Source organism: Sinocyclocheilus grahami, unplaced genomic scaffold, assembly GCF_001515645.1.
Source record: "Sinocyclocheilus grahami isolate Dianchi unplaced genomic scaffold, SAMN03320097.WGS_v1.1 scaffold324.1, whole genome shotgun sequence".
Lineage (NCBI taxonomy): Eukaryota > Metazoa > Chordata > Actinopteri > Cypriniformes > Cyprinidae > Sinocyclocheilus > Sinocyclocheilus grahami.
The window spans coordinates 850934-864444 of record NW_015505503.1 but is presented as its reverse complement, the minus strand read 5'-3'; the positions used below and the strand labels follow the sequence as shown (position 1 = coordinate 864444).

Sequence of the window (13511 nt, the reverse complement as noted above, 5' to 3'; positions counted from 1 at the left end):
CTTTTTCCAGATGTACCTTTTGGAAAAGGCTTTTTAAAAACCAAATCATGTTTTTTCTCAGTAAAACACATTTTGTCTTCAATTATTTTCATATTGCATAATTTTCCTATTTTAATTTTTGTTTTGAAAGTATGGTAAAAACTGGTAAAATGTAACACCAAACACATAAAAAAAAAAAAAACCGGTAGCTCATCTGAATTAGGACATTTAGGCTATCCATCTAATAGTAGCCTACCAACATCTTATTAACAGTAGAAGTTAAATCTTACTGTAGTCTTCAAATCTGGGTACTGTTACGTTTTAAAATCACAAAGTGAGTTTGGTCCCATCAGGCTAATGTGACAGTCACGACTCATGCAGCTGTAAGGTTTTCTTTCTCTTTTGTTTTTACTCGCGATCTTTACAACACGCATTTACGTATTTCATGGCACACTCGTTTTACGCGTATTTGGCGCCACCTATTGTTGTGGGTGTATTATTGACATGTCAAAGTCTAGACCCTGAATATAAGACGACCGCGCTTTTTCAGATGTATTTCCAAGAAAAAAACATCGTCTTTTATTCGGGTCAATACGGTAGTTTATGTGAAGATTGTTTTAAAATCACTTAAATTAAAAGTCGTTATACATTTCAGAACCTATTAAATGTTAAAAAGAATGGCTTTCAATTATACTGTAATGTTGAATGGCTATAATTAATAGGGAAAATTGAGGGAAAATGCACCAGCAGGACAAATTAAAAACATTGTAAATATGTTTAGTTATTGTAGTAGTAATAATTGCCTGTTTTTGCAAAAATAGTTTCATGGCCGGCAAAAAAAAATTTTGGCTGGTAAATTTTATCATGTCACCAGCCATTGGCAGGTGTGGCATAAAGTTAGTTTTAGGCCCGGTGTACGTATAATGTAAGTAGGAGATTCATTCATCAAACAGTGTAACGACAGCTTTAATGAGTACTCAGTTTTTTGAGAGTGCTTAAACTCGCGCTAGACTGAAGTCAGTTGCTTTCTCTGTAGAATTTATTCACTGTTTGAATAACTTTGGAAGGTACAGGTAATAAAAAAAATTTAATTAAATTGGTGAATCTGTGAATTCATGAATTCCATACATCTCTGGATGGTGAAAAGGACATCTCCCATCGCTCCACTCTCCTTCATAGCGTCATCAAGCTTCACCTTTGTTATTGTTTTGAAAATGCGACCTCTAGCGGCGAAAACGTACATATTGTGTTTTTAAGTGTTGTTGTATGTTATGTAGTTGCTTGGGTGTTTTGTGTGGTTGCTAAGGTGTTACTATATGGTTGCTAACATACTCTTGAGTGTTTGTAGAGCGTTAAATGATTGCTATGATGTTTTTGGTGATTGCTATGGCATTACTTGCTAAGGTTGCTAAGGTACGCTGAGTGCTTTAGTGTCTTGTATGGTTGCTAGATGGTTACTAGGGTGTCCTGGGGGGTTTCTTGCTGGCCCAAGTCAAAATAGCCAACCTTCATTTATTTTCGCTACTTGTTTTTTACTTGAATAATCACTTGCAGATGCAAATATTTGAAGGCCACATTCCATTGTTTTAATATAGCTTGATTATTTACAATAAAAAGTCATGTTTTCAATAATGGAGAGTTAATTATATTATTTTTTTCCTGTGGTGTGCTTAAGGGAGGCTAATTGAAAATTGATCATTTGAATCACTGGAACTGATAGTCATCAACATGCCTCTTATCAGGACAGGCAATGTAAATGCCATCCACGTGTTCAAGCGTATTGTCGAACGGGATGCGGCGTGCGGACAGTGGTCGAGTGGAATTTGCCCTCAAGTGCTTTAATGCCACTTCCTGGTCAAATGCTCTTTGTGTTTGTGTGACTGTGGCTTGTGCAGTCCACATCAAAGCGGACAGGACAGATAAGGCAGGTACAGCGGAGACAGCCTGTGGTTTTATTCCTGGCCTTACATATCAGACCCTCTGGGAGCAGAAATGTATTATAATATAAGTACGTATAGAGTAAAAGTATCAGCTTATATCATTGTTTAAACTAGATGTCCATTACACATTTAAATTGATTTGAATGAAAATATGAAGTTTGGAGTTATAGTCTGTTCAGTGTGACTTTTTCAGTTTATTATTAATAATTATATTATATATTTTTAATTTAAATAATTTTTTTCTCAATTACGACATCTGATCTCATTAATGAAAACCGAAGCAGAAACTATTATTATATTTAAATCTTGTTTAATTAAAATACAGCAATTTACAGGTTTTAATATTTTAGTTTATATTTATTATTTTTAATGAACTGGAATTTGGGGGGGGGTCACTTTATGAATGAGCAGTAATTATAAAAAATTTTTTGATCAAGCCTGTGAATGATAGTAAATATGAAATTGGATCTCAATAATGTAAATACTGTAAATCATTTGTACAACTATTCTTACATTTATATATTTTAATTTATTATTTTTAATCTACTGAATTCTTTTTTTTTTTTCCGACTTTTTGAATGAGCAGTAATTACGAAATCGGATCTCGGATCGGATCTCTACTCCTAGGTCTGTAAGCACAGTGGTGACATTAGCTATCATTTTGAATAGCACAGAGTAATTGAACTTTGGATTTGTCAGCTGTATCTTGTCACTCCAGTAAATAAAGGCCTTTGGTTGTCAGGTTTGCTTAACCCAGTTCACCACAGCACACATCCACAAACACAGCCAGATCTAGTGAAGTTTGACTTCAAACTTCAATTTCATTCAATAAGGACATATATTGTTGGATGGTTTATAAAATGGCTTGCAACCAGCTTTCTTCTACAAGAAAGAAGACGCTGGCAGACGTTTTTATGTCTGTCACAATCTAGCCACATCTGCATGTTTTTGTTCACACACACATGCTGTAATGAAGCATTCTGTGCTGATCATCTGAACTTGTGTGTTTTCCTGATCTTCTAAACGTAGCTGTTCTTCTGAGCTGATTTTTCTCTGAGCTGCCTTTTTGTTTTTTGTTTTGTTTTTTTGCTCATCTTTGCCAGTGTTAATTTCTCTCTTGCCTTTCTATCAGACAGAAAACTGGCATCTCATTTTCCTAAGCTGCTACTCTCAGGACTAGCGGTCGACCGATATTGTTTTTTTTTATTGCCGATATCTTTGAAAGCAGGGTGGCCGATATAAAGCCGATATAATTTTATTAATATTTAAATTTTAAATCATTTGAAAATGGATTGAAAAGTAAATGTGTTAAATAAACATACTTATACTTTAGATGACAAAGTATGTTTCACAAATAAATATTTAATTAAAATATAATAAAAAAGGAAGTAAACACTGTAATCAACAGGGCACTCAGTATTCTGGGAATTTTGTGTGCATTGGGATTTGGGAATCATATTTTTTCAAATAAAGCCAAGGTAACACTCATTTTACATACAGCACACAGTGGAAAAGACATGAATATGGCAGTGGGCAAATTCATAAAGCGCAGCATAATTTGAAATCACGAGTTTAAAGTTTGTCGATCACGCATCTCCAGTGAAGCTGAACTCTCCTCCTGTCCGCATTCCATTCACACGGACCGACCGTCACACAGAGAACACGCGATCATGCAGGATACAAATGCACACTTCACAAGATCCGACTAAGTTTGCAAGCTTTGTGAAATTAAATATTCATTAGTCATTCAAAGATTTGTTTAAATTATATAAATGCGTATTTGCTGAATGCTGACGGCAAACAAGAAAGTATTGTAATGTTTGCCTTTCTATTACTAATAATATAAAAGCAGTCGTTTTAATACATTTTGTATACATTTTAATTCCTTTGTTTAACCGTTTTATCTAATTATTAGACAGACTTCTATCCGTATTAGACAGAACTGTTAATGACAACGGCGAATAAGAGGGAGAATGTGAGCAGTCGCTGTCAGCGCCGTCAAAATAAAAGTCCCACCTCGAATGCATCGGCCAAACAGTAAAACTTATCGGCCGATGCCGATATTTTAAAAATGCCGATATATCGGCCTTGGCGATATATCGGTCAACCACTACTCGGGACCAGTGCTTTGCAAAAGATCTTTCCTCTTTCTATTCATCCACACCTCCGTGTAAATCAGTGAGAATCAACTTCAGCTGATGACTGCCTGATTTCTTTCCACCTCTTCTGTTTGCAGTTTTCTTTATACCGCGTCTTCATTATTGGGCATTTTTTCAGCATGACAATGAAGATATTCATTCTCCCAAGGTGAAAATCCTTCAGTGGACATGTATTTTACTCAATCTTAACACTCTTGAGCTGCTGTGAGAGATTCTGTAATTCTGTTGTTTTTATTAAGTATATGTTTACTATGTTTCAATTTTGCCATCTTTCCATGAATTATATTAATTATATTAGTGATCATTAAGAAAATACATATTTTATATTTATTCAGAGGGGGTGTACTCATTTATGCTGTGCACTGTATGTATCTTATCTATCTGTCTGTCAGGCTGTGTCTGTCTGTCTGTCTGTCTGTTTCTCTTTTTACGATGTACATATCCTGCTTTTTCACAATTTTTTATCCTCATTTTAAGTGCCCTATATACAAAGCTTCTCATGAAAGTAAGGCATGCACACTACTGTTCAAAATCTTTTTAAAAAATTAAAAAGTAAAAAAAATTTAATATTTAAATATAATTTTTTATTATGATTCTTTCTATATATGTTTTAATGTAGACTAAAGTTCAAAATGTTGAGGTCAGTACAATTTATTTTTTCTTTTATTCAGCAAGGATGCATTAAATTGTTAAAAAGTGACAGTAAATACATTTACAATGTGACAAATGTTTTCTGTTTCAAGTAAATGCAGCACAACGGTTTTCAACACTTCTAATAAGAAATGTCTTGAGCAGTAAATCAACACAGACTGATTTCTGATGGATCATGTGACACTGGAGTAATGATGCTGAAAAAAAAAAAAAATGTATTACACTTTTTGGAAAAAAGTTTAATTTAATTTTAATTATAAATAATAAATTACATCTTAAAGTATATTAAGATAGAAAATGAGTTTTTTTCAAATGTATTAATATTTTAGGATATTACTGTTTTACTGTATTTTTGATCAAATCAATGCAGCCTTGGTGAACAAAAACTTAATCTTACTGACCCCAGACTTCTGTACAGTAATGCAGATACAAATCTGAACGTCATCATGCGTCTCGTGTGAATCACCTCTGTTCTTGTCTCTTTCAGTTCTCAGATAGACATCAGGGCAATCACACATTTCTTCCCATCTATCTTGTCCATCTCATCTGTGTTTGCATGCATGTATTAATACTGTACGCTCTGATCTCCATTCACTTGTGTAACCTGCCTGCCCAGTCTGCAACATTTTATTTATGGATCATGGCACAGGAGGGAGTGCATTATGTCACTCTTTAGTATTAAATAAAGCTTGAAGTTGTCATGCAGGTTACAAAGTGTTGTGTTTGTTCATATTATAGTCTTTTTTTTGTTGTTGTTGAAGGTTTGGCAATGATGTACAGCACTTCAAAGTGCTGCGTGATGGGGCTGGAAAGTACTTCCTGTGGGTCGTGAAGTTTAACTCTCTCAACGAGCTGGTGGACTATCACCGCACCACTTCCGTTTCCCGAAACCAACAGATCTTTCTACGAGACATCGAGCAGGTGCCTCAGGTCTGTATGCTTGTTTTTACCTTTTTAATCCATAAAGTTTATGTGGATCACCATTAGCAACCCTTGTACTTCTGTAATGTGACACATTTCTTAGTGAAACAGGATATTTAGCCTAAGGGACATCCACAGAAAAGGAAAGTAGATTCACGGGAAGAGCAAGATACTACATTTTGATTAAAGATTTGTTTTTTCCTTTGGAATAAGCGGCACTAGAATAGTTGTTTGCAATAACTGGGGGGGGAGAATGAAGATTTTATTTATACATTTTTAAGTCAATAAATCAGTAAATTAATTTATAATAGCAAGTTAAATTTTTATTATTTAAAAAAAACTGAAACCTGGTAAAATGCCAAACAGGAGCTTCTGTCAACATTTTGAAGTGATCAGATGAATAAACTGTTCAGTCATTGTTAATTCGTTTAGAATAATCCAGAACTGATTCGTGAAAATTCATCCAACATCCTACTCAAAATGTACTCGCTCTCTTAAAGTGGGCCTTAAAATCGCCTTTATTCATGGTGTTTGTTAAAATATCAGATGTACTGTAAATATCCCATAAGTTCACTTATATAACCATTCAAATGTTTGGAGTCAGTTAGATTTTTTTAAAGAAAATTAATATTTACATTCAGCAAGGATGCATTAAATTGATCAAAAGTGACAGTAAAGACATTTATTTTGTTAAAAAAAAAAATCCCTAATAAATGCTGTTTCTATTCATCAAAGAATCCTTAAAAAAAATGTATCATGGTGCACAGCTGTTTTCAACATTAATAATAATACATTTTTCCTGAGCATCAAATCAGCATATGAGAATGATTTCTGAGTAATGATGCTGAAAATTCAACTTTGCATCACAGGAATAAATTACATGTTAAGATATTGTTTTTAGGGATGCACCGAAATTAAAATTCTTGGCCGAAACCGAACAAAATGAAACACTGGGCCGAACACGGTTTTTCTAGTTTTTTTCCTCCATGTATTTTGCCAATTTTTTTCACCATTGCATAAATTAAATAGCCAAAATGTGCTTTTTACTATTTTGTATTGCTTTTCAAAGAAAAAATTTATTACAAAACAATAATTTAAAAATATTTAACACTGAACATTTTTTAACATTCTAGCAGAAATTATATCAACAAAGCACAATTTAACTTAAAATTAATAAGTTTATAAATAATATTTTTTGGCCATCATACCCACTTCTTAAATCAGGCATGCATTTTTTTTTTTAAATGAAAGCAGCATTGCTGAGCAGAAGAGACTTCTTTTAAAACATTAGAAAATATTACAGATCCCAATGTGAACACTGTGTGAATGTTATAATAAATGTATTAATAGAGCTGTTGTAATTATTATTATCATTATTATTGTCTTTTTATATTATTTTACAGAACAACAGTAAAATTACAATACTAACGTTTACGAATGTTTATGGGGTTCTTGCTTTTTCTCAACTTTTATTTTGGTGGAAACGTGCAGGAAGACCTCAATGCTACTTTTTGTTGATAACAGCAGATTTATAAATGAGTCTCATTACGAATGTTGCACGTATTGCATTGTCACATGCCTTGTAAAAAATCATAAAAATGTGACTGAGCAACTGACGAGTAACACTGTTTCAGTGCAGATTTCCCTCGTGCTTTGAACTTTGAACCCTGGTTAACAAACAGACAGTTCGTGCAGCGCTGTCAGAATTAGAGCCCGACCGATATATAGTTTTGCCGATATTATTGGCCGATATGAGCTTGTTGCAGATATATCGTATCGGCAAATATGCCACCGATATGACAATTTTTTTATACAGAACATATAACGCAGATAAAATGCTTGAAATTGTGTAATTACTTAGTATGTCCAGCCGAGCACGCTCCATTTTTTGCTACTGGTGACCTGGATGAAACGCTTTTGAAGCTTAAACCATTGAAATATCTCCGTAATGGCGGAGCGAAGTGGACTTCATATGAAATTCCGCCATGATTCCAGTTCCAAGGGAACGTACACGTTACATTCAAAGGCGGATCCGCACCAAATTCGGGGGATCCCTTCAGTTCGAGGAACCCTTTCGAACGCGAATCGAGTGTACGTATTGAGGCCTGCTTTCGAATGAGACCACTCCCAAGTCGATAGCCCCTGGGGTTCAGGAGTTTACGGGTGGTTAAATTCACGGTCCAACCGATCAAGCGATCCCGGGGGCTACCGACGCGTGGAGGGTGGCGTTCAAGAGGGCTCCTCGAGCTGAAGGTATCCCCCGAATTTGGTGGAGATCCGCCGGCGCGTTTGCGAGATAGTGACGCCAGTCAACATTTTCCCTTCATTAAGGACTTGTTCAGGCAGCAGCATTCAAGCGTGGTCTTATTCGACCGTAAGTGCCCTGCGAAGTGGACTTCACATGAAATTCCGCCATGATTCCAGTTCCAAGGGAACGTACACGTTACATTCAAAGGGCATTAAAGTGTGCGAGACGTGAATTTATATTGTATTTATTTACAGAGGTGTATTATGTCACACTTCACACTTCTCTAGTAAGTTTCGTCTGTGTGTGAAGACAGTAGAGCAAATCCGTGAATGAATGTTTCGAAGTGAAATAAACTTTAATGGAATAAAGTTGAATGGAATTGAATTGAATTAAAGTTGAATAAACTTCAACTTTACTGTTCAGTGCACTGATGTCAGACTCATTTTGGATTATAAAGTTTGTTAAATTATTAAATGCCCTGCCTCCATTACGTATCTCTGTCACATCATTATAAGTGTTTGATCACCACATTTGAGTGATCATTGTAAAAAATGTGTTTATGTATATATATTCTGTTTATGTATATACTGTATTCTATATATAGTACCAGTCAAATGTTTGGACACACGAATGGGAAAGTGTCCAAACTTTTGACTGGTACTGTACTATAATATACACAAAGAATGTATCGATATCAGCCTTTTTTTACTCCCTAATATCGGTATCGGCCCCAAAAAACCCATATCGGTCGGGCTCTAGTCAGAATACATGCAATGCATGCGTGTATTAGAAAACATAACGTTCTGCAGTTTATTTAATAACTGTTTAAGGCCATTTCGCGATTTCAATCATCATACAGTAACCAGCAACAATCACCCTGCCTCTTTCTCAGACAGTTTTAAATGCTTCCACACTGCTGACATGTGTGCTGCGTTATAAAGAGTGCGTGCCTCTCACTCTGCGCTGGTTGCTATTTAATCGCGTCACGTCATTGTACGGTACAATTTATTCGGTCTTTCCGCTTATTCGGCCAAACACCAAAAGAGCTTTTTTTTTTTTGCTATTTTCGGCCGAATAATTTCGGTTGCCGAACATTCGGTGCATCCCTAATTGTTTTAAATTGTAATAATATTTCACAATATTACTGTTTTTACTGTATTTTTAATCAAATAAATGTAGCCTTGATGAAAATAAGAGATTTCTTAAAAAAAAAAAGATAATTGGGTTATTTACACGTGTCTGTTGTGTACCTGCAGCATCCAACATACGTGCAGGCCCTGTTCGACTTCGACCCTCAGGAGGACGGAGAGCTTGGCTTCAGACGCGGAGACTTCATTCAGGTCCTGGACAACTCTGACCCCAACTGGTGGAAGGGCGCCTGTCACAGCCAGACGGGCATGTTCCCACGCAACTATGTCACGCCTGTCAATCGGAACATGTAAAGAAAAACCAAGCGATTAGTGAATAAATTGTAATTAGCGGCCCCTCACATTCACATACAATCAGACTACCCTACATCTCCCCGTCAACACCCTTAAACTCCTGTGAGAATTAAAGCGGCACAGAGGAATGGAAACCGTGACCGAAAACAAGGAGAGAAAAAAAACCGTAGCGGAGAGGCTGGAGGTTTCCACCTCTGCCGTGGTGCCCGGGCGAAACTATTATTCCTGAGAATCGCGATGTCTTCATGAACGCTTGCAGTCCAGACTGAGCTGTTAGGGCGAAGGAAAGGCTGAATCCTAGCATAGTAAACCACACATAAATTAAAACAACAATGATTCTGTCTGTAGATTCATCCTGCTGCTTCTGGCTTCTTTTCTAGCAATTAGAATTCTTTTTGTTACATTTTTGTTTTGTTTTGTTCTTGTTGTTTTGGCTGCATGTTTAAATCTCTTTATAATAGTACATCCTGACGCTGTTTTTAAAAAGGAAAAAAATATATATAAAAATGTAAGCGTAAGAAATTGCAAACGCATTGTACATCTGGGCTGTGGAAAAAAAAAAACACCTATAGAGAGAATCCATTTTTTTAAGAATATATATATTATATATTTGTATGTGTCTGTCTGTTTTACCTTTCGACACTTTTTTTTGTTCCAATTGTAAATTATGTTTTTGGTGAGGGTGGATGAAACGGAGTAGCTCTGAGACATGCTAATTTTATGAGCATCTCAGATATAACGCCGTAGTGTTTAACGCATCACGTGTTCCTTTTGTCATCATTCTTCCTTTGTTTTAGAACCAATAGGTGAGTGGATCCTTGGCGATAGCAATTTATCACCGGGGAGCTTCCAATCATGCAGGACTTGATCTAATGTGAAAAGCCAGATGGCTAGCCACCATTTTAAGCCAATGTATTTATTACAGCCACTTTTTATTTGTCTTTGGATGTGAATGTAGCCAACATCACTCAGATGGAGAGCTGAACCACAGTTTCATGATTTCAAAGACGCGCATCTGTTCACGATGTCCATGTGGAAAAGCTGTTCACGAAACGATTTAAAATCACGAGATTTGGTGTTGAAAAACTGGTGGATGCCAGTTAAGCCAGTAAGAAGTAAGAAACCAGAGTTTTCGTATATTTGAGTTGTCACATCGACTAATTTGATGCGTTCCGTTTGTTTTCTCTTAGCGCTTTTGTCTTTTCAGTGTTGTATGTTTTAGCTCTTATGAATTTAGTTTGCTCCTCGTGTATTATTGACCCGCTCGTCGTTCTCTCTGGATTAGTGCCTTTTTCTCTGGTGTGTGACAGTGTCTCGGGCTTTCTGCTTTAGCCTGAGCATTGGGCTTCGTCAGACCCGCAGTGAGAAATCATGTCTTCTCTCTCCTCCTGAACACACCTGCACACAGTCACTCCTATTTAAAAGTCTCGCCTTTTTCTTAACCTTTTGTTATTTTATTTTTATTTTTTTTTGCCTTTTTCCTTGTTTCTTTTGAATAAATAAAAAGAAAATTATAAAAAGAAAACACGTCTGTGTCAGATAATTCATACTGTGTGAATGTGGTTTTTCTAGCTTCATATCCCATACTGCAGATTCCTTTTATGGTCACTTTTTTTTTGCCAATGCAGGTTTTGGAGTGAAACACTTACTGTTGCTCTAAACGTGTTTGCACACTTAAGTCACACTTAAAATTTGTCTGAATGTGTACTGGATGCAAAACACCAAAGCAAGTGTCATTTTTACACAGAAAAGGGTGAAATTTTTTTTTTTCAGTAAAATCATATTGACACTAATATTGTTTACATCTTATGTTTTCAAACAGTGAGTTTTTGTTTGTTTATGGATTGGCCTTATTCATTTAAAGGAATAATTGCCCCAAAAAAAAAATTTTGCTGAAAATGTACTCACTCTCAGGCCATCCAGGATGATGAATTTGTTTCTTCATCAGAACAGATTTGGAGAAATGTAGCATTACATCACTTGCTCACCAATGGATCCTCTGCAGTGAATGGGTGCCGTCAGAATGAAAGTTAAAAAAGCTGATAAAAACACAGTAATCCACACCACTCCAGTCCATCAATTAATGTCTTGTGAAGCGAAAATCTGAAACAAAGCCATCAAGGCATTTTTTTTTTCACACTGTTGCTTCTGGGCTGGCTAAAATATGAACAAACAAATATGTAGTAGATTTTGAGGTGAGAGGACAACAGGGGATGACTTTTACACTGGAGGAAGTGTTTCAAACTCTTATTTTGACCAGAAGCGATGGTTTAAAGTTAAAATGCTATAATAATGGATTTCTTTCTTACAAACACACAGCTTCTACTTTCACAATATATTAATTGATGGACTGGAGTGGTGTGGATTATTGTGATGTTTTTATCAGCTGTTTGGACTCTCATTCTGACGGCACCCATTCACTGCAGAGGATCCATTGGTGAGCAAGTGATGTAATGCTGCATTTCTCCAAATCTGTTCCCATGAAGAAACGAACTCATCTACATCTTGGACGGCCTGAGGGTGAGTAAATGTTCAGCAAATGTTAATTTTTGGGTGAACTATCCCTTTAAATTTGCAAGTGTGTCACTGTAATACAGAGGGACAGGTGGGAAATATTTTTGTGTAAGTCAACATTATGCCACCAGTGCCGCCAATTATATTGAATCTAGAATAATATTAAAGGGGTCATAGGATGCTACATGCACTTTTACAAGTTGTTTGAACTGAAAATGGTTTGAGAGACAGACTTGTAACCCAAAGGTTGCGGGTTCGAGTCTCGTACCGGCAGGGATTGTAGGTGGGGGGAGGGAATGTACAGCGCTCTCTCCCAGCTTCAATACCACGACTGAGGTGCCCTTGAGCAAACCCAACCCCCAACTGCAGCATAAATGGCTGCCCACTGCTCCGGGTGTGTGTTCACGGTGTGTGTGTGCACTTTGGATGGATTAAATGCAGAGCACTAATTCCTAGTATGGGTCACCATACTTGGCCACATATCACTTAAATAAGGCCATTATTGTGCTTCGGGACAAAAATGACAACCTATTGCATTGACATTGTACTTAAAGTCTTTAAAATGGACCGGCACATAAGACAACTTTAAAGGAAATAATAATAATAATAATAATAATGTATTATTTTCTTTCATATCTAAATCCTTATTACGTGAAGTAGTTAAGGCTTTAAAACTGTTAAAGCAGATGCACGTATTTAGATGCCTCAAGTTTAAAGCAACTGTAGATACATTTTTTTACCTCAAAATAGGTTTCAAAATCGTTCTGATGGTACACTAACTCATAATAAGGCGAGTTGCTTCTGTTTCTTTTCGTAACGGCGGCGGCGGCTTGCTTTACGGCAGCGATAGATACACGCATACAGCTATCCACTGTGAAAAATATACAAAAAATATACAAAACTACCTGCAGTTGTACAAGCACTGACATTTTCCAGTGCACAGTGAACCGATCAGACAGTCCCCATCATGTTCAGAAGCACTTGAACTTCTGAAGACCTGTTCACCGAAGCACTTCTGCAGCTCTTGGCCATAATGAAAGGTCATTGTGGCTGTATAATTGCATGCTTTCTTCGCAAACCCCCCCACTTCCTGCTGAGGGTGAAATACAGGGCATCTATATGGTGCTGTCACAGCCCTTCTGGCTATCCTTTTGGTTGGTTATAGGAAGTTATCTGCACTGCTATTAGATTTGTAAGACAGTCATTCAACCGTGATGTCAATGAGCTTCACTACAGCTGTAGGGGATGTGTACGTTGAGCTTAGCTTGTATGGCAACTATATTGCTTCTCAGAATATACGTTAGTACGGCAAATTGGGGAAGATTTGTGGTGTTCTTGAGCTGAACTCTTCTGAGAATAGTGATTAAGGCACAAAAGTGAACTGCCATTCATGTCCTGCTTTGTTGGCCATGATATGTCCGAAAGTGACCAAATGTGCTGAAGATCCACCGTGACAAATTAAAGCTCTAAAATCAATTTTCGGAGTATTTGAGAGACATGGCGACAGTCAAAGCATTTAAAATCACACATGCGGAGGACGACAGGAAGTTTCAGGCTAAATGTTGACATTCAGTCGCAATAAATCTGTGTTACAGAGTCTAAAAACGGGTCAACATGACCCACAGAAGCACAGAAAAGCCAAACTAATTTAAAGTTC

At 36.5% G+C, this 13511-nt stretch overlaps 1 protein-coding gene across 1 annotated transcript in view; it reads left to right on the top strand.

Annotated features, from left to right (window-relative positions):
• Positions 1-9951, top strand: part of LOC107602286 (growth factor receptor-bound protein 2-like) — a 22113-nt gene extending 12162 nt beyond the window's left edge. The window contains exons 5-6 of the mRNA XM_016294746.1: positions 5491-5659; positions 9155-9951. Of these exons, the coding sequence (XP_016150232.1) occupies positions 5491-5659; positions 9155-9340 (355 nt within the window). The 3' untranslated portion in view covers positions 9341-9951. The remainder of the gene's footprint in view (positions 1-5490; positions 5660-9154) is intronic.
• Positions 9952-13511: the final 3560 nt, after the last annotated feature.